Below are 22,544 nucleotides of genomic sequence, written 5' to 3'. Positions count from 1 at the left end.
ACACATATGACCATGACACCATGGACTTCCCCACTGTACCAGTCTGGGTCTGGCTGAAGACAGAATTCACCACAGATGGGTCCAATGAGGAGACTTCAATGAAAGGTCTACAGAGGAGAGGTGGGCAAGGTTAATAAAACAAGACATGGTGAGGCACCCAGAAACTGGCAACAGTGGGCAGCCATTTCCTTGCCTTGGGCTGAGGGGCAAAAGGAAACATGAGTTAATCCCAGCTAGCAGAGCAGGGGATGGGGCATTGCTGAGAGGGAGCTGTAGTCATGAAGAGAAGTCCCTACCTCCAGACACATGACCACAAAGCAAGAAGGGAACAGGAAGGAAACTCTCTAGCTTTATTCTCCTCCCACCCTCCCATTTCCAGCACCTCCTATTGGCTTTGAACCCAATCAGGAGTCAGACAGCAAAGGAACTCCAGAAATGCACCCCAGGGTGGGCAGCTTCCCAGGGCACAGCCTCCCCTCCCAAACAATGGCAGGAGGTAGGAAAGAGCATAAGGTTGGCCTACCCAACCCCATGTTGCCTTAGAATAAAGCCTTAGATGATGGAAGTCTTAGAAATGCATCAAAGGGAAAGTTTTCCAAGAAAACTTCCAGAGATAGAGCCAAGAGGAAAAAGAAGCTCCAAGCTCAGGGCTCATGAAGTGAACACACAAACACCAATTTCAAAACAGAATGAAAAGACAGCAATTTAACTTTTATCATAACTGCATGCTGGCACTAGCTCCAGTGCCCTCTGCAATTCTCTCCAAGTAAGCGAAGTGCAGGGTATGAGTAATAACAGATTCTCAAAGTTGGCCACAGCCTTCTGCAGGTTCAAATTAAGATCCCAGGGATATTGGCTTAACCCAAAGATCAAGTCAAATACTGCACTTCAATTTTCACAATCCGTTGGTTCCCAAATGCCGTGACTGGAAAACCAAAGACCTCGGCCATACTTGATTGGCGGCTTGGCTTCAGGCGAGTGTTCTCAATTGTTTTGCTGCTGGTGAACTGAGTAGTTTCCTCTCAGAATCTCATTCTCCAGGCAAGATTGCCAGAGCCAGGCCCTTATCTCCCCAAAAAATGTATGCACATGTATGTACACAAATACAAATACACACACACACACACACACACACACACACACACACACACTCCTTCCCAGGTGCTTGGTCTGCTTCCTTCCCTAACAGTCAAAATTAGAATCTAGCAAGATAATCATTATGCTGAGAAAATCCAGAATATATTTTGGAGGGTACCAGAACATGGGTAGGAAAGGGAGGAGGAAGAAGGGAGAGGAGAGAGGATGGTGGTTAGAAGTAAAGGAAAGAAGGAAGAGGAAAAGGAAAAGAAAGGGGAGGCTGGGTGGAAAAAAAGTCAGGAGTGGCCATGGTAGAGGGAAAGGAGGAAGAGGTAGCTAGCAGGAGGCAGAGTGTAACTTTCATCAGCATTCCTTCATTCCTTCAACACACTTGTATTAAATGCTTTCCAGGGATCCAAAACATTCAAAGCCTTCCCCACCTCCATACAATGCCTTGCCCTATAACCCTATATGTCTTCACTGACTTGGAGCCTTTGTAATGTCCTCTTCCAGCGAGGATGAGGATCTTGATATTTACCTGTTCACCCTCCATATCTTAGGGCTGGGCTTCCCCGATCATATCTGGATTACATTTTACCTATGCCAAGAAGATACTACAAGAAGGCAGAAATCCTTCTAAGTTGGGAGTCCTTCCAAGTCCTGCCCTTCACAGTTCTGGCAGGCAGCTGACATCTGGGCAACAGTGTATTTCCCACTGATGCCCTTAGTCTCTACTCTGACATACATTCTTTAACCTTTGCAGTGTCCTTCTATCCTTTTTGCCCTAAACAACCATTGCAAGAAGTGTTCCCGAGCAAAAGACCTAGCGACCCAGAGGGATGTGGTAATGGAGGGAACAAATAGAAGGGAGAAACAAAGGTGGAGAGAAAGGGGCATTGATTTATAGAGCTGACTAGAGGACTAGCTCATTGAGAAATGTCCAATTTCATACCTTCAATTTATAGTTGGGCAAACAGGGAGACATAAGACAGCCACAGGTTAAGAAATGATGGGAACACCAGAGCTAGAAGGATTGCATGGTCTGTTGACCAGTTGGCATGGATGGATCAGGTCTTTTGTATCTTAGTGAGGATTCATATTTATAGGGACCACAGTCTCCTAGGCATTTGGATCTGAGACCTGTGCCAATTCCACTGGCATGAACCTCCATGGTGAGCTGGTCTACAGTCCCAAGAAAGCGAGTCAGAGTCAAGAATTCAGTCATTTACACTAAACAGAAAATCCCCAGGCCTTCAAGCCATCTGGGTCAAGATCATGATCCTGAATGGGGAAAACATATCCTGTATGAATTCCCTTTGAAAATAAGTCAAATTAGGGCGCCTGGGTGGCTCAGTGGGTTAAGCCTCTGCCTTCGGCTCAGGTCATGATCTCAGGGTCCTGGGATCAAGTCCGGCATCGGGCTTTCTGCACAGTGGGGAGCCTGCTTCCCTCTCTCTCTCTGCCTGACTCTCTGCCTATTCGTGATCTCTATCTGTCGAATAAATGAAGAAAAATCTTAAAAAAAAAAAAAAAGAAAAGAAGTAAAATTAAATCAGAGATGAGACCCTATAAAGCTTTTCTCTCTTCCCAAATTTAAACACACATTCTTTAAAAAGGGAGGCTAGTTATGGGTTTCTCAATGCTCACTATTGGCATGTAGAGGTGGATCATTCTATAATGTTATAGAGGCTGTCCTGTGCACTGTAGGATGCTTAGCAGCATCTCTGGTCTCTACACACTAGATGCCAGTAGCAACTCCCCTTTAATTGCGACAACCAAAATGTCTCCAGACTTGGCTGAATGTCCCCTAGGGGGCAATATTAACCCCATGCTGAAGCACACTGCTTAGAGAATCAGACCACTAATGGGGTCATCTGAGTCCAAAGCTCTGTTCACAATGGGAGAGAGTGGGTCGGGCTGGCCTCAGCTCACTCAGCTATAACTTGCAGATTCAGGCTGTGAACTCAAGTCCCAAGAGCCCTGCTCACTGGACCAGAGAATTCTCATTGCAGGATCTGATGTATGACCCTGGCTGTACTGTCTGGCCCTTGGTTTCTCTTTGTGTGATGTAGCTGTCCCATCCATTGCCTCCTGAGGCTAAACCTGGCAGCACCCCCCACAGCATTAGATCAAGTACTTAAAAAATTCCTCCAACAGGATGTTGCTCTTGGACTGGGAGAAGGACCACAACTGTCCCCTTTGACTTGCCATGCTTTATGAGATTGGAAGATCTGTACATTTCTCTTTCCCTGTTCTTAATGGTTGACCTTCCCTCGACCCCATGGAGCTGCTGTGAGGATGGAGATAACATAAAGTATGGTGGCTGGAATTATTTAAGCTCTACAATTCATAAGCATTCAGATTATTTAACTGCTGATTATGATTATTTAAGCTGAAAGATTACACCACTTTAGCTCAGAAAATGTTTGTATTTCCATTAAAAACCACCAGGCCAAGGGCCCTTTTGACTGACATTTTTCACTATTAAAACTATACATACAGTGCATGTTTTTGGTGAGAAGACAGTGTGTCCCTTATTTTGTTTTAAGATAAGGAAGCTGACTTCAAAGGCCACTTCCAACTCGCTAGCTCTCTTCCAATCCTCCCTCCGAACATCATTCCAGCCTGCTATCTTGCACCCCAGAAGCAAGTTGGAAGAAGCACCCATCTGCCTATTGCCTTCTACTATTTAATCAAAACCAGTCCTGCAATTCCTACACTTAAAATTCTTAACAATGACATCTAAGTTCTTCGCTCAGAGACGGTGTGCTCAGTGGTAAAGATCATGGACTATAGTGTTAAACAGACTTGCATTTGAGTTCCAGGTGTCTGGGACTCAGTTTCTGCATCTACGTAGTGGGAACAATAACATTCACAGGAGGTGGCAGCAATGTGCCCCTGCCTGACAAGTAATGAGCACTTAATAAAAGTTTACTGGCAATAGTAATTCCATCACCCAAAGTCTTACGTGCACTGAACAGTATATATGTCTAGGCTAGTTTAATTCTCTGAAGGCATGTGAATCAGAGATAATATATTCCTTGAGGCAAGGAGAGTGAAGGGCTCTTGATTCTACCCGACATGCAATTTAACCAGTAATTTTTTCCCTGTAATGATTTGTGAAACATGTTTTTGCTTGGCTAATACATTTTACATCTAAAGAGTTTTAAGAAAAATAACACAATGTATAAAACTACAGAAAAATTCTATTGTGGTCCTAATAGAGAAGACTGTGTCCTAAACCAAGCAGTCATTTTGGCTTTTGGCAAGTTTCTGCATTTAAACACAGTTTCTCAAGGGAAGCACAAAGTAGATTTTGGCATCTCCTAAGTGTCATCCACATTTCAGGTCATTTGTTTAGTGAAATTATGGCTAGAATTCCTCATTGGAAGCACTATGATCACCCTGTTGCTCCCTACCTGGGGATGGAAATTCCCTCCATAGCAAGCAGAACAGGTGTTTTTTGCTAGCACAGGAATTGCTGACACACCTTGGGAGCTGCCTTCAAAGGCTACAGAGTCTTCCTTCCTCCTTTCTCCTTTCTGCTGACTGAATGTGGACAGGATGGTTGCAGCTAAGACAAAAGTCTTGCATCGGGGTGAAAGCCATATGCTGAGAAAGGCAAAGCATCAAGACAGGAGAAGCGGAGGTCCCCAGTGACTACACGGCTACTTGTATGAGCTCCTGGAAAGTGAGGTTTTCTGTTCCTTGCATCTAAAGTTAATTAGACCACTCCACTATTCTAAAGTTATTTTCGTTGCAGTTAAGTTTTACTTACGCACTCTAAGCTTTGTGTACAGCAGGTCTTTTCCACTAAAGGCACTAACACACCAACTTCAGGGTTACAAGAGAGAAACAGAAATCATGAGTGATAAGCATTTATGTGACTGTCTGAAGCACAAACCACAATTGATGTTGGATAAGCAGTTCTTAATGACATTTATTTTCCCTCTCTCTGTCACCTGTCCTCAATCAGAGCAGGTAACCTGGAAAGCTGTGATGAGCTTCATCACTAGCTGATTCCATTTACTTTTCAAACTGAGCCGGTGGTAAATAGAAACAACCAGACAAATTAGGACATTCTACAACACATTACCATGGGTATTTAATATTTTTTAAATTGGACATGTTGAAGTTTTTCTAAACAGACTGTTAGATACAGAAAGGATTTCATTGTAGCTCCCCTCAAAATGCTGAAAGCATTAGGGCTAATTTGGAATTTGAAGATAGGATCAATATATGTGAACTATGTGTTTACCTAACATATTAACATGCAACATAACATTATATATTCACTCACACACATACATACATATGCACATACGTATATGACATTTTGCCACTTAAAAATCACTTTTTCGGGGCACCTGGGTGGCTCAGTGGGATAAAGCCTCTGCCTTCAGCTCAGGTCATGATCCCAGAATCCTGGGATCGAGCCCCACATTGGGCTCTCTGCTTGGCAGGGAGCCTGCTTCCCTCTCTTTCTCTCTCTCTGCCTGACTCTCTGCCTACTTGTGATCTCTCTGTCAAATAAATAAATAAAATATTAAGAAAAAATCACTTTTTCGTAAGTGCATAATTTCGTTAAATCCCCATAGCATCTCTGTAAGATGGTGCAACTGAGTTTATTAATTTTAAGTAATGGATGCCTTCAAAACTCCCCTCCCAGGCTTCATTTATCCTGTCCAAATTGCCAGGCACTTAGGATTCCTCTCTAAAGAAATGTGATTTGTCTTTTCTCATGCTGGCATGAAATAAAGAATAAATTGATTTTATCATTTTCTGCACACCCTGCCTCTCCTTTGAAGGGTACTTACCTAATAAGTAGCTCTCTCAAAACGGATCCTAGATCAAAGAAGCCAAAAGGATGATGCCTTGGAAGAAGCGGCTGCCTCACCTCACTATAAACTTCCTAAGATAGCTTAGTATACACAAAGGCTTCTGAGGCTATCTGGAGAAGATGCCTAAAAGGCAACAATACTGAGTAAATTAAGATGGATCTTACATCATCAGATGAGTTAAAAATATAGAGGTTTTCTTAAAATCTTTATGTAACACAAGCACCAGAAACCACCACAAGTCTGAAATACACACTTTAAATCATGTAACTATTAACCAGCTCTCAAAACCCTACTCATTCTGTACTTAATACGAAACTAAACTTATCAGTCAGCCTGCCTATCTGCCTATTAAATTACTATGCTAGTTTAAATCTTCTGAGCAGGCACACACAGATAGATTTTAAGTACTATATCTCATGGCCTTCAATTCCTTTTAGCCACAGATATCAAGTTCACCTGTCACAAATTAAATAATTGAGCTTTGGTTATTGAAATGTAAGCTTATTAACCAGCATTAATAAAACCAAACATATAGAATGATGCTCTAAGTATTATTTTAATAAAATTCCTTTTAAATAGGAGCAAATGTAACAAAGATGAAGCATTAGGAAATGTTGTAGCAAGAGGTTTTAAATATTTTTTTAAGTAAGAGAATAATCTTATAGGGGCACCTAGGTGGCTCAGTGGGTTAAAGCCTCTGCCTTCGGCTCAGGTCATGATCCCAGGGCCCTGGGATCAAGCCCCACATCAGGCTCTCTGCTCGGTGGGGAGCCTGCTTCCCCGCCCCCCTCTCTGCCTGCCTCTCTGCCTATTTGTGATCTCCATCAAATAAATAAATAAAATCTTTAAAAAATAAAAAGAATCTTATACAAAAAGGAAAGTGAATATAGTGCTCTTCTATGAGAATACAGGGTTGGGGCACCTAGGTGGCTCAGTCTGTACAGCAGCTCACTTCCGGTTTCTGCTCAGGTCATGATCTTAGGCTCCTGACATTGAGCCCCACATCAGGCTCCATGCTCAGTGGGAAGTCTGCTTGAGATTTTCTCTCTCTCCCTCTGCCTCCCCTCCACTGGTGTGCATTCTCTCTATCAAATAAATAAATATTTAAAAGAAAAAAAAAAGAAAGAAAATGCAGGTTGGGGACTGTCAGTTCCTTCCAGTGTCAGAATAATGACAGGCAATTAGGATACTAACCAATAAAAACCAAACTAAATGGGGAGGTGTTGGGAGGAAGAATCCCATATGAAATACAGTCAAAGGCTCTCCTCTGACCTAGGTCTCTAAAAGGGTTCTCAGTCTAGGAAATTACATTGAATTTTCCATGTTCCTTTTTCTCCCAAAGACCTACAAGGGTCCTTACCTTTGGATTAGCTTTCTAAGTGGGATTCCAAATTTCCTTGGTTATAGGAAAAAAATATTTTTCTCATCTATCTATTCATTTATTTGCTTATTAGTTCATTCATTTCCTCCACTCATTTTACTAAAGTGCAAGCTTGATCAGGTGGGATTTTTCTGTTTGTTCACTTAGAACAACCCTTGCCACATAGTAGGTACTCAACGAATATGAATTTTTGTGCTAATTCATCCTTTCATTCCTCAAAAGTTTATAAAATGCCTACCACATGACAGGTTCTAGATATCCAACATTAAAAAGAAATTACACTATAAATAAAATAAAACCAACTCATGAGAAATCTTTAAATTAGAGGAATCAAGCAATATTTTCTCATTCTAAATTCAGTCTAAATTTAAACTAAGAAGATAATTTCCTACACTGCTCCAGGAGAATGAGAGGGAAAAATGCAGAAGTTTATGGCACATGTCCTAAAATGATGAAACACAAAACAAAACACCGGTTATAAATGAAACAGCTGGGTTGTAGGGGTAGTTATCAAAAGGTAGCATGAGGGATCTTTGTAATGATGGAATAATTCTATATCTTGACTTTGAAAGTGGTTACAAAAATTTACACATGTGATGAAATTGCATATAACTAAATATATACATAAAACAAGTGCATTTAAACCCAGAGAAATCTGAATAAAGTTGGTAAATTGTACCAATATCCATTTCTTGGTGTGATCCTATGCTATAATTTATAATTATTCAAAATGTTACTATTGAGGAAAATGATTTCTTATAACATATAAATGATAAATGATTTCTTATAACTGCATATCAATTTATAATTACTTAAAATTAAGTTAATAAAATAGAACAGCAGAATGCTTATCAAAACATTCTTTATATTGGCAAAACATTAAAAGAAAAACCAAGACAAGTGGGAATATTACACAGAAAGCCATTTCGGTTCCATATAAGTACCAGTGAGGTATCTGCAAGTGCCAGTGGGAATGGTGTTCACCAGGGCCTGGTGAATTCCCTAGTAGTAATTCCATGGATGGGAGTCTGGTTTATGCACGCTGGGAGGCTGGACCCAGCTGCTTTCCAATTTTAAAACTCTGTGACATTTGATTTTACAACGAATTTAACAGACACCACCTTTCATTTCAAAAGCCCCTTTTATGTTTCAAAGCACTTTCACACATGCTGATCTATATTCATTTTCAGTTCAGTATTTTAAAAAAAAATCCTGTCTGTACAACAATTCTATAGAGTAGGCAAAGGAGTTATTATCACCTCCATGTTACTGAAGGGAAAACTGAGGTAACCAGGTAGTGATCTCCTTCAATATTATGGGTAAGTTAACATATCCCAGCTCCTTTCTCCTGACTCAAGGCCCCACCCCTGCATCCTCTAACACCATACAACCTCTCCCTTCCTACACGGATTGGGAATAGCTAGACTTTGCCTAAAATTGCTTACAGGATGCCTGCCAAGTTGAAAGAAAACCAATAGGGTGCCTGGGTGGCTCAGTTAGTTAAGCATCTGCCTTCGACCCAGGTCCTGATCTCGGGGTCCTGGAATCGAGCCCTGTGTCAGTCTCCCTGCTCAGTGGGAGAGTCTGCTTCCCTTTCTCCCTACCCCTACTGATGCGTTCTCTCTCTCTCTCTCACTTTTGCTCTCAAATAAATAAAACCTTAAAAAAAAAAAAAGAGAGAGAGAGAGACCCAATAATGCTTGTCACAAGTGACAGTAAATACTGACAGGGATATACCCATCTGAGTTTTTCCACTAACTTATGTTGACTCAGTTAATGTCCAGTAACCAATATGTCAACTCAGCTTAAAAATCAGGATTGATCAAACCAGTTGGTTAACTTGAACAGCCCAGGAGGCTCCTGAATCTAATTGGGATTTTTGGTCAATATAATTCCCCATACCTGTGTCCCCATAGTCCTGGGAAGGAGCCCATAAGTTGGGCTTCTGGGCCAGTTAAATAGTGAGTAGGGTCCATATTGGGCTCAATGAAGCAGGGCTTTGTTACTTTTACCAAAGGAATTAACAGAAGAATTCTGTATTTATTTTGCAGTGGCAGAAGATTAAGCACTTGAGCAATAATGTGGCAATTCACCAAAAGAGGTCTTAGTTAGGTGCTATCTGAAATCATGAAATTAAGTGGGAAAACATACACACGGAAAAGGTTTATATGTTTAAGAAAAATAAATCCAAATTTTAGATAAATGATACTCTTCACAAAGTATACTAAACAAATGACATATTTTCATTGGCTGATAGCGTCATTTACGCACATATATCATTTCCTGTGTGCCAAGCCCTCCTGAGGGGCTCTCCTCTCAAACACTCCATGAAAGTCGTTACAGAAGGAAACAGAAAGGCCAGCGATGTTAAGGTCATTTCCCCTAAATCGCACAGCCGCCAAGTGGAAGCAACAGGATTTCAACCTAGATCTGATGACTCCCAAATCGGTGTGCTTCACTGTTACTCACTCTCTCAAAATGCTGAAAGTATATGTCCTTTTTATAAACAAGACATAATGGACATTTCCTTAAAAAGCCGTAATAAATCACTCCAAGAAGAACAGAGTTACCTTGGAGATAGCTGGAGAACAATGAGAGAAACTAGGCTGAACTTCACACATCACAACACACAAGGGGGCAGAAGTGGGGCTGGTGAATGGAAAAGAATAAAAAGCCTGAAGGAATCAATGTACTGCTATTGTTAATAAATTATTGTTCAAGCTGGTAATGTCAGAGATGTTTGAAATACTCTTTCTCTTAGCTACATAAAATCCAGTCTTTGCATTCAATCTATTCACTCATTCGATAAACAATTATTGACCATTTACCATATGCTGGGCACTGTTCTAGGCATTATGATAACCACAGTGACTCAAACTGATGAAAGTTTCAGGCTTGGTGGAATGCACATAAGCTCCATGAGAAAATAAGACAGTAGAAAGGGAGGTTGATGTAGAAGATTTCAGTTTTAATCCTAGCCAGATGGCCTTAAGCAAATTACTTGAAATCTCTCTGAATCTCAGTTCCCTCACTTCTAAACTGAGGATAATAATATCTGTTTTTATTATGTATTATTTATTAGGAAAATGCAAGTTTATGTATTAAAAAAACTACTTATTCTTTGGTCTTGGAGAAACTGAGGTAGTTGACAAGGAATGAAAGTTTTGTTCTCATTATTAAATCCTTCAAAATATTTCATTCCATATTTTCCATGATCTAAGCTTTCTGGGTTTAATGTTAACCATGTGTAAGACTTATGGGGTCAGGATAAGGTCATGCTTCCATACCTAGCCACCAATTTCAAAGTCTATGTTACAGGCTTAAAATGCCATAATTATGTACATTTCCCTTACTGTGGAAGGAAGTTAAATTATATCTTAGTGATTATTTCATCTTAACTTATAGAGATAGATGCTGCTTCTTGCCTACTTCTTTAGGAACAGATCCACAGCCAAGTGATTATTTCTAAAATCTTTGAGCAATTTTCTTCCCTATGTTCTTCCAGGGTGATATTATTTTGTTTTAAGAATGAAATAAGAGCTAGGTGGAGATGGGTGTGTCACAGGACCACAGGAAGTATCATTGCCCAGCATGAGGTCACACTTTATAGATTAAATCAAAGCAAGAGATTGGTTCCTGTCTCCCCCTACCCCTCACCTACCCTACCCTGGGGTGAGGGGGAAGAGGTAGCAGGGGGATTTCCAAGTCTGTTTTTATCAGCCCAGCAAATCAGAGTCCTTGCTTTCTAAACAAAGAGGTGCCAACCTTGAGACTCTATGAAAGCCAACACAAGCTACGCATTGTACACATGTGAAAAGAATATAATTAACAAAGTTATAGTCACAATTAGGAAATACCTCCTCAGAAAAGTTTCCACTTAACTCTGAGCAGCACTCAAATTACTATTGTGCTTAACGAGGCTTCTGTCTCTTGGCCAGCTCAGACCTTTGAGACAAATCTAAGAATAACAGCGCCGTCCGCAAAACACAGACGCACAAAATTTAATGCTGGATTTTTTTTTTTTTTTTTGAATAACAGATATGAAAAATGTGCAAATTGGGACATGGAAGCTATAACTAAAAAAAAAAAAAAAAGAAGAAGCATAGTCACGGAAATGAATAGTTAAGTGCTGGGCAAATTATTCTTTCTTCAAAATCTTTGTCTTTTCTAGCCTTCCTTTCCCCATCCCTGAAGAAAAGTTAGAAAAGAAAAACCAGGAAAACAAAAATGGGTACTCACTTCATCTCCAGGATCTCCTCCAGCTGTTTTCTCCTTTCTATCCGGAGGTTGGCCAAATGGGCTTCTTTTTCAGCTAGAGACTGCTGTGTGGAGGCCAGGCGTGCCTTGGTGGCATCCAGTTCCTGTCTGGTCTTCTCCAATGCACTCATCAGTTCCTCTATCTGAAAGGCACAGGGAACATGGTGTGTTATTTCTCCTTCATTCAAGCACCAGGCCTTCCTTGCTAGCCTGTATTCTGATAGACACAAAGGAATCATAGCCATCCTTGAACTGGGCACTGTATCTTAGAGTCCAATCTTTCTTTGTCACTGGTTGAAGATAAATGTTTCAACACAAGAAATGTCCAAATTTCTCCAGGGTCCTCATTCAATTGGATTATCCAATAACCTTTATAGAAACTATTTAATATATTTATTGGTAGTGGAAGGTATCTGGCTTGACCCAATTTCAACCTGTGTTTGGCAAAAATCTCAGATACTGCCTCACAGTTGGCGGAAGGCAACGCTCAAAATGCATTTGCCCAGCACAATATACTTTTGTGTGTAGGCCCCAGAGTATTCTGACAGGAAGTTAATCTACGTGTTTCAGATTCATTCATGTTTTAACCTATCCAAGTGTTGTTTGGCAAAAGCAATTTGATGTCCAAGGGGCCTCAGGAGCCCCCTCTCACCTCACCTCCCTGACTCACATTCAGGAAGCAAGGTTTGGCCAAAGGTAAACAGAATTCCAGCCACAAAAGGTTCAAGTTTGGTTTGCCCCTGAAGTTTGAGAGGGTTCTAAACTTGAAATAAATGACATGTAACTTTTATAGGGTGCTAATACACCATAGAAATAAGCCAGACTATCAGATATCTAGGATTTTTAGCCAGGTCCCAAAAAACTGGACCAGGGAGCCCCAAGGCAAGGCCTTATTCTCCCTAAACCATTGGGGGCTTTTAAAAGCCAACACACAACAAAGAGTGCTGGTGTTTACGGTTCTGTTCCAGAGACTTCCGTGGAGCGAGCCAGTGAAATGCCATCCTTTGCACAGATGCAGGCCGCATCCACCCTACTGATTTAAAACCACGGTTCCAGGAAGTTTCTAGATTGATATTTGGGTTTCTAAGCCACCCTCCCATTTCCACCTGAACTTGGCAGAATGGGATCATCCATCACTAAAGTCAACAGAACACCCTTCAAAATGTGTCAATGACATGTTAGGTGCCAATTCATAAAGACTTTCTACACAATTTCTTCAGTTTTACATGGAATTTTTTCAGAATAAGCATTATAGTTCACATCCAAGGTAAATTGTATGCTTTTAAGATGCAGAAAACCCTCCATTTTTCCCTGATAAAAAGAGGAATTTGATGACCGTATAATGTAAATCAAAGCCAAAACCAAAAACAGTTTAAAAAGCAAGGAATATGAAGGTTAACCATGAAAGTCCCAGAACCACACCTGCCTAATTGTAGAATAAGTAGCATTATTTAACTTTAGAAATATACAAAATTTTAAAAGCAATTATAATATTTATATCTCATATAAATTTATAGAATATTATAAATATGACTAGCAGCCCTTCGACAAAGCAATGCTTGGTGAGCCTGAAACAGGTATCTTTCCTCTTCTCCTCCCGCCTATTTTTGATAGCAGCATAAAAAAATATCAGAATTATGGTCATTCTAAGTGCCAACTCGGATCCAGTTTGCCTAACCCTCTATGGGATGGACTGTGTCCTCATGACCCCATTTCCTTTCGTAAATTGTTCTCTATTCCAAATGCACTATTGATCTCAGAGAAGAGGGAGACTATCCAGGATTCTCTCCTGCTAAATCCCTCTCTCATTAAGTTGACGCTGACCTGTCTGTAATCCACAGATACAGAGCCACTCAACTGGCTTTCCCAGTGCTTAGTTCACACACCACTTTACTGCTTGGGGCCAGCCCCAGCTAGTTTTGTATTAACCCAACTTTAACAATTATACTTTAGAGTTTAATGACTTGTAGTCTTCCCTGGTCATTTCAGCAATAACCACATACAAAAACCTGGGCGCCTAAGAAATACGGTCCAGAGTTTTACTGATGGAGATGACATTGGCTTCTAGCATCAGTAACTCCTAATATGAGGTAAGACTACTATTCTCAACACCTAGCAAGCAGAGCCTCCAGTAGTTTCCTAGGCCAAGGCCTAAGGCTCCTCCAAATTCATATACCCCAGGCCAGGGAGTATTGTATACTGAGGACCACTGGGGTCACTGGCCTCAGATACATAGTTTTAGTCTTCACAAAGCCACTGTTTCTCTCTGTGACTTTGTACTAATGATCACTTGATTCTTTGAGTCTCAGTTTCCTACTGATGACCATGATACCTCCGGGTTAAACACCTAGAGTTCTGAAAACTATTTCCTTCGCTACCAAAGCAGGACCATTAAAAAACAAGAAATGTTTTCTCTCTTGTGGTGGCCATTAGGGTGGATTAACAATATTCCAGTTCTCCTCTGTAGGGGCACATGGTAGGGCCAAACCTCCCCACTCTGTTTTAATTGGGGTGAGGCTTTGGTCAATAAAATCATTGTCATTTTCAGGTAGAAGCATTTAAGTGCTAGTACTTAAGCCCAACCTTCCCTTTTCCCTGTGATAACAGAAGTGTGTTTCAGATGATGTCTCCTTCAGCCTGAGTCTCCCAGTGACCACAGTGAAGCTCAAGGTCAACCCACATCACATAAGCAAGGTATAAATCTCTCTTGCAACAACTACACCATGAGATGATGGACTATCTGGCTGTTACCCCAGCCTGGCCTGGGCTGTCTTGACTGGTAAACAGTACACTTATTATCAAGTGCCCCAAATCTGCCTCCATCTCCCCACCAGTCCCCTCTCATCAAGAAAGAAAATTGCTTTTCACTTTTGCTATCCTGTGGACACTCTATACTTGCAAGCCATTGGTACCTTCCTTCTCGCCACATGTCTTTTTTTTTTTAAAGAAAGATTTTGTTTATTGATTAGAGAGAGGGAAAACATGAGCAGAGGGCAGGGTAGAGGGAGAGATACAGGCAAACTCCCCGCTGAGCAGGGTGCCTGACACAGAGCTCAATCCCAGGACCCTAAGATCATGACCTGAGCTGAAGGTAGATAGATGCCTAAGCCACTGAGCCACCTAGGTGCCCCCTACATGTCTTTTCTTAATGTACTGTTTGCGCAGCCAACTTCTTTCCCTCACTTGATATAACATTTTAGCTGACTGTGTATATGTACCTTGTGCCTTAAAAAACACCAGATTAGAATCTCAGCTCCATCACTTACTATGTGACTCACACAAGTTCCTATATCTCTCTCAGAGTCACTTTCCTTACCAGGAAACAGGGGACCATGCTGCTTATTCTGTTCCATATTTATGGGCATTAAGTGAGATGATGTAGCCCTATATTTATATATATTATTTATTCTTCTTCTAACTTATGTTAATAAAATGATTTTTCTTCTGATAATGAGAATAAAGTACACTCATCATACAAATTATAAAAGACAGATATAAAAATTTAAAATTTCTCTTTTTATTTAAGATTAAATAATGACATTCTTTTTCATTAAGATCACCCAAAATCCTACCACCTGGAAATAAACACTATACACATTTGGTTATAATTTCTCCTTCTCTCTCCCCGCCCCACACTGTGTGTGTGTGTGTGTGTGTGTGTGTGTGTGTGTGTGTGTATGAGAGAGAGAAAGACTGGGATGCTATACACAATTTTCTAAATAGTTTTCAATAAATGTATCATGAGAATTTTCCCCTTGTCATTAAATAGTCATTTGTAAACACAGTTTAATGGGTAAGTAGGGTTGTATCCACCCACCATTTTCCTAAAACCAACTCTTCCCTTGAGTCCTATAAAGGTCTCTTTTAGACTGAAAACCTAGTTCCCGTGTTTCTTTAGTAAATTCTTCATCTTCCTGCAGTCTATAATTGGATTCTTCCTCTTATTACTCTGTCCTAGAGACATTTTCTTCATCCATGTGGATTCTTAGCAGGAAAATGAGGTCTGTCTCCACACTTCTCACCTATATACAGATTGCTTTCAAACTTTATCTTTTACTACCTTGACCTCTTTCACATATACCTAACCACCTGTTGGTCACTTCCATTTGGATGTCCCAATATCACTTTAGATGTAAGATAACCAAAAGCCAACTCATGATCCATATACACCCACCTAAACCAAATCCCAACCACCCACTTCTTGCTCTCCCAACCTGTCACTCCCTACACTCCCTAACACATCTACAGGTCCAACACCCTGACCTTTACTCAGTTACTCATGTTTAAGACCTCAGAACCTCATCTGTCTCCTCTCCTTCCTCTTTTATTTTCTATTCATCATCAAGTCTTATAGCTCTATTTTGGAAATGCTTCTCAGATCCACATTCTTTTTTTTTTTTTTTTTTTTGAAGATCTTATTTATTTATTTGAGAGAGAGTAAGAGTACAAGTGGGGGGTGGGAGGAGAGGGAGAAGCAGACTCCCCACTGAGCAGTGAGCCTGATGTAGGGCTCAACCCCAGAACCCTGGGATCATGACCTGAGCTGAAGGCAGACCCTTAACTGACTGAGCCACCTAGGCATCCCCATCATTCTTTTCTTTTTTTTTTTTAAAAGGATAGCTTTTTTTTTTTTAAGATTTTTATTTATTTATTTGACAGAGAGAGATCACAAGTAGACAGAGAGGCAGGCAGAGAGAGAGAGAGAGAGAGAGAGAGAGAGAGGGAAGCAGGCTTCTTGCTGAGCAGAGAGCCCGATGTGGGACTCGATCCCAGGACCCTGAGATCATGACCTGAGCCGAAGGCAGTGGCTTAACCCACTGAGCCACTCAGGCGCCCTACCCATCATTCTTTTCTATCACTACTATTGACAACTTAAGCTTAGGTCCCTTTCTCTCCCAGATTTCTGATGGGGTTGAAAGTGTGTGTGTGTGTGTGTGTGTGTGTGTATTCCTAGCCTTTGCCTGTACCCCCTACCCTAAATAAGGACATGGCTTTGCTTGATCAGCTTCTCCCCATCATAGTGTCTCTCTCAGGTCCATTCCTGGATTTTAGGACATGGAATTAACCAATGGGTAGCAAAGTGAATTTGAGAAACACAAGTGCAAAGGTACAGAACTTTGAAGCACAGCCTATGATGATCTATGTGACAAAAAGTGGGAGAAAGAAGTCAGAAGGGAAAGAGGAAAAATGAGCCCTGAGACTGGGGACAGAGACAGGTTTTTGTTTTAAGGGCAGGATAAGGAAATTGTGAAGAAGAGAAAAGGGGAAGGAGGAAAAAGTTGAGAGGGGCTATTCCTGGGGCCCCTTCAATGTTTTCCTAAGACACAAATTGAAGAATTAGACTACCCTTTTGATTTTTGTCAGCTGTTTTGACTATGTGTGTTTGAAAGTATATTTAAACTGGGCCCTATGGATCTGGGATTCAAAGATGTCCCATAGGATTCACTGTCATAACTTATCTCTACTGCCAAGACACTATACCTAAACCACCAATATTTTGTTAAAAATATCACTGGCCTAACTCCATCATCTCACAGAGCTCCCAATTACCAACAGTAGTAGTTTTCAAAATGTGTTCCTTGAGCACCAGATGTTCCCGAGTGCATCTAAGGTCAGTGGCATGAGACGAGGAGTGTGAATTAGCAGAGAAGTTTTTCACCATCCCACACTCACAGGGAGTTGTTCTACTTCTGTTTGACATATAGAATTCTACTCAGGATTTTGAATTTTTTGAAAGAAATTAACATATTTTAAAATTCTGAGAATGATTAAAGCACGATTATGAAGCCAGACTGTACTAATCACACCTGTCTTCCCACGTATTAGTCATAGAACCTGGGAAAAGGTCTGAATATTCTCATCTGGACAATAGTACTTCTCATAAGAGTTACTGCAAGTATTAAATAAAGCGATTAAATTAAATTAAATTAAATAAGTGAGTGTACAGTTCTTAGTGCAGACACTGGCAAATATGAAAACAGAAGAGGCAACACAGCATAGTGGTTACAAAACAGAATTTGGGAGCTAGCTTACCACTTACAATCTGTGCCACTCTGAGTGAGTTACAAAAGTTCACTAAGGTGGGGCGCCTGGGTGGCTCAATGGGTTAAGCCGCTGCCTTCGGCTCGGGTCATGATCTCAGGGTCCTGGGATCGAGCCCCGCATCGGGCTCTCTGCTCAGCAGGGAGCCTGCTTCACTCCCTCTCTCTCTCTCTCTGCCTGCCTGTCTACTGTGATCTCTCTCTGTCAAATAAATAAATAAAATCTTAAAAAAAGAAAGTTCACTAAGGCTCAGGTTCCTCATGTGTGATGGGAGAGCAATAACAGAACTTAGCTCACAGGGTTTCTGTAAAGATTCAATGGGTTAACATCTGTGACCCTCTAAAAACAATGCCTAGGACTTGGTGCCGTAGAAATGTCAGCTTTTATTTATACAGTGCCTGGTAAGTATTCAACCCATTTCATGTTTATTACTGAATTCAAATATTGTGCTTCTTGTCACCTATCTGCAAATGCATATGCATGCATACACAAACACATATACGCATGCACAGTCCTGGATTGCCCCACAATGACCCCCCTCGAGTTACCAAAATCACCCCACCTTTAAGGCTCTGTCACAGAACCCTGGATTCCTTTACAGCCCTGACACTCCTTCCAGTGTCCATACTCAATAAATAGCTGCAGGATGGCAGGAAGGGTACAGTGATTAAAAGCTGGAAAAGCACATACCTGGATCAAGTTTTGGTTTCCCAATAGGATCTCTATGACCTGAGGCCAAGCTTAACACAGTGCTTCTTAAACCTGGTTGCACATTAGAATCCTTTGGCAAGATAGTAAGAATTCTGATGCCATGGTTGCATCTCCACCAATTAAATCAAAATGCTGGAGGGTGGGAGTCAGGCTTTTGTATTTTATTAAAGAGGCAAGTGATTCCTAAGTGATTCCGAAGTGAAGCCTAGGGTAGGATCCCTGGACATTACTGACCTTTCTCTAAGCTTGCAGTTCCTTCCCTATAAAATGGGGAGGAGATAGAAACTACTGCACAGCATTGGCACAAGCATAAAGGGAAACAATACACATAAAGCATCCAGCCCTTTCTGCTGGACACCCTGGAAGTGTCTATGACAGTTACCATTGTCCCTGGGAGGGGTTTCTAGCCACATTACCTCCATCCAACCTAAGTACCAAGAACCAATTCTTACTGTCTACTCTTGACTTTCTACCATTTAATTAAATACCACTTCACATTTCTGCACAACTTTTCACGTGGATGCTAAGTTGCTACAACTGGATCGTAATCCCCTGGAGGGCAAGGACCACACTTCCATCCTCTTTGGAAGCCCCTTCAGCCCTTGACTCAGTAAGTACATGCAGGATGGCAGGAAGGGGAGTGCAAAGGCGCGATTCTGAAACACCCTCCTTTGACTCACTTAGTGAAATGACAGATGAAGTATGAGTCCGAACCTGATACTTTCCTACCCCATAAATCAGTGGTTACCTTGCCATCCTCACCAAACACCCTTCAAGGTCTTGCTCTCTGTTTTCCTCAAGCACCTTCTCCTTGGTATGGAGATGAGGGGGCTCAGTTACCCAGCTCCTGAATGCAAGGGGGCCCTACATTCACTGCCAGCCCAGCAGCCACTAACAGCACCCAGAAACCATGAGTTTCAGGATGGCACAATAAAAATGTCCCAAGCTTTGATCTGGGGTATAAGCAAGGAGCTTTTAATCCTACTCTGCATTCCACATGCTCTGCCCTGGGACCTGGGAAATATGAACTCCCTCCTCCTTTAGCCACCACTTCACAGGACATCTCCTATGTGTCAGGTACTCTGCTGGACACTTGTAGTAGGCTCATCCTCAGAAGCTTTCTGGTTTGGCAGACAAGTTTAAATCAAAAAACTATTTAATCACAATTGTGATTCCAAAAAAAAAAAAAAAAAAAAAAAAAAGAGGCTAAGGATGCCTGGGTGGCTCAATCAGTTAAGCTGTTGATGCTTGATTTTGGCTTGGATCATGACCTCAGGGAACTGGGATCCAGTCCCACATCATGCTCTGTGCTCAGCAAAGTCTGCTTGAGGATTTCTCTCTCTCTTCCTCTGCCCCTCTCTCCACTCGCTGTCTCCCTGTCTCTCCCAAATCAATCAATTTGTTTAAGCTATTAAAGAAAAGTACTGAGTAATGAGCAAGAGTGAAACAAGACCCAGTCCTGCCCTAGACCCCATGGTCCACCTCCCTAAATCAGTTCAATGGAGTAGCTTGTTGAAGAGAAAGGAAAAAATGAGTGCTGTGGGGACTGTGGGGACCTGTGGTCCTGTGCATTAGAGAATCACAATGATTATGAGTCAAAAACCATTTTTGAGAACCTCAGCAAGAAATCAACATATTTGTCTTGATTTAACATAGCATTTGCTTCTTTCAGAGGTATATCTATTGGTTATTTACCAGACAATAATATTTCTGAGGGGGAAAAAAGTTTAGAAAACCGTCTAATTCTTAAAATGCCACCTTCAATGAAAACAGAATTCACAGCAACCTCAGAAATCTTTTATAAGACTCAAGATGTTCCAATTTAAAATAATTTCCTAAAGGTCCCCAAATACATTAAAACTGAAATTCTGATACTCTAGAAAGCTAAGATTACATTTTAAAATACATCAGCTTGTTGTTACAAATACAGAACATAATAATTAAAGGTTTCTTCAAACTAGATATCTGGGATGCCTGGGTGGCTCAGTTGGTTAAGCAGCTGCCTTCGGCTCAGGTCATGATCCCAGCGTCCTGGGATCGAGTCCCACATCGGGCTCCTTGCTTGGCGGGGAGCCTGCTTCTCCCTCTGCCTTTGCCTGCCATTCTGTCTGCCTGTGCTCGCTCTCTCTCACTCTCTCTCTGACAAATAAATAAAAAAAAAATCTTAAAAAAAAAAAACAAACTAGATATCTATTAGGCCACACAAATTTAAAAAACACTTAAATAATTGTGTGTCATTTCTGATTTTACAAGTCATTCCATGTGGCAGATCATAAAAACTGTCTTATAAAATGGTTAAATTACCAGGACTGTTCTATTGCATTTGAATAATTCATAACTCCATATACTTTAAGAATAATGAAGCTGTTAAATGAATTTCTAAAGAGTCTAGTGCTTACACCCAGTTCTGGAGAAACTTTCGGAACTTTTAAAGTGAACAGCAGAGCCTTAAAACAATAAAATAAAAAAACCTGTTTAAGACCTTAAATCATTAACATGTGTCGACTTAAACTTACACATACATTTGTGTTGTTTAACTAAATATTTGAAAACCAGCTTCTCTCTCAGTTATCTGCCAAGAGCCCCACCCCAGGTTCTGCGTGTCTCTTCCCGACACGGGGCAATGTCCTATGCTTTTCATGAGGCTTGCTTGGCAACAACTGATCTTCAAATATTTTGATAAAACAATTTTTTTTCTTAAATCATACGTCAGTATTGAGTTAGTGCTATTTTGCGTTAATGATTTGGAATTTTTAAACAGTTTTATAAACCGTGTATTAAAAATGCATGGTCCCTAACAAATAGCATGGAGGACAAGGGGAGATGGAGAGGAGAAGGGAGTTGAGGGAAATTGGAAGGGGAGGTGAACCATGAGAGACTATGGACTCTGAAAAACGATCTGAGAATTTGAAGGGGTGGGGGGTGGGAGGTTGGGGGCACCAGGTGGTGGGTATTGTAGAGGGCACGGATTGCATGGAGCACTGGGTGTGGTGCAAAAATAATGAATACTGTTATGCTGAAAAAAATAAAAAAAATTAAAAAAAAAATGCATGGTCCCTTCTGTCTTAGCCTTCACCATCCATTCTGGTTTTCTGTCTTTACTCATCCTGCGTGCAAGAGGACGGTAGTTTTCAGTCTGCACCAGAACACACAGCCAGTGAAATCCCCATATCCCAGGTTATAGCCAAACTGGAATGTGAATTGGTCCTGTGGGAATAGCTGGGACCTGGCCCAGGTCTGCTTTGGGCACAGAGAAGGTCACCCAGAGATCAGAGGGTGAAGATAAACGCTGAAACCCTCCATCCTCAACAGTAAGAATTTCGAACTTCTCAGACAGTGATGCTTATGGCAAAGAATCTGTTAAAACGAGGGCTGCTAATCTTATTTTTCCAATTACTCTTATCTGACATTTCTATCTGTACCTCCTTCCCACCTTCCCAGTGCTGCCTTAGAGTGACACCTTTTGGAAAGGTTGAAACTGAAAATTCCCAGACTGCTTTCTGCCTGGACCTGACCACCCTTAAGATTGTGTTTGGGATTTCCTCCCTCCTCACTAAAGTTTAAGCATCTAGGAGATTTGCTTCAATATGTCACCTCTGATCCTTCAGCAGCAAACAAATACCCACATCAAGTGAGTGTGTTTGGACTCAAGCTCTTTGATTTTGACTACATTTTAAATTCCCCCTTTTCCTTCCTTTCTTCCCAGGCTTATTAATAAAACTTCAGACCATAATAGAAGATGGATAGTGAAGAAATGTGTAAACTACATACATCTGACTTAGACTCTGTTAAATCAAATAGTGTTGGAACACAAATGAATAAAAGTTTCCCCACAATGCCCTGAGCACTCTTTATTCCAGATCAGACTAGGCTCAGTGGAAACTCCTTGACAAAAAGGCTGTGTAGATGACCTTCTGTGTATGTTTGCTGTAGGTACTCCTTGAACAATTGGGAAGCATTCTTTACTTTGCCTGTGCACTGTTCACAGCATGGCAAAGAGCTAGTCTTTTCCCTAACAGTCTAGGAAATTCTTGGAAACAGGATAGCTAGTGGTTAAGACTATGGACCCTGAAGCCAAAAGGCTTAGTTCCCAATCAGGATCCAGCCATGTGCGGGCTATGTGACTCCGTAAAAGATTCTTGACCTCTATTTACATGAGTTTGTTTTCTGTAAACTCTGGATAATAACTGCAGCTCCTGGGCTCCTTGCGAAGAACCCCTGAGTACAGCAGTTAC

At 41.1% G+C, this 22,544-nt stretch overlaps 1 protein-coding gene across 1 annotated transcript in view; it reads right to left on the bottom strand.

Moving 5' to 3' along the window:
- Nucleotides 1-22,544, bottom strand: part of ERC2 (ELKS/RAB6-interacting/CAST family member 2) — a 937,761-nt gene that overhangs the window by 354,398 nt on the left and 560,819 nt on the right. Inside the window, exon 17 of the mRNA XM_047691669.1 lies at nucleotides 11,539-11,699. Coding sequence (XP_047547625.1) covers nucleotides 11,539-11,699 — 161 coding nt within the window. The remainder of the gene's footprint in view (nucleotides 1-11,538; nucleotides 11,700-22,544) is intronic.

Source organism: Lutra lutra, chromosome 1 (assembly GCF_902655055.1).
Source record: "Lutra lutra chromosome 1, mLutLut1.2, whole genome shotgun sequence".
Taxonomy (NCBI): Eukaryota; Metazoa; Chordata; class Mammalia; order Carnivora; family Mustelidae; genus Lutra; species Lutra lutra.
The sequence above is the reverse complement of the archived record's forward strand: the minus strand, read 5'-3'. Positions and strand labels throughout refer to the sequence as shown.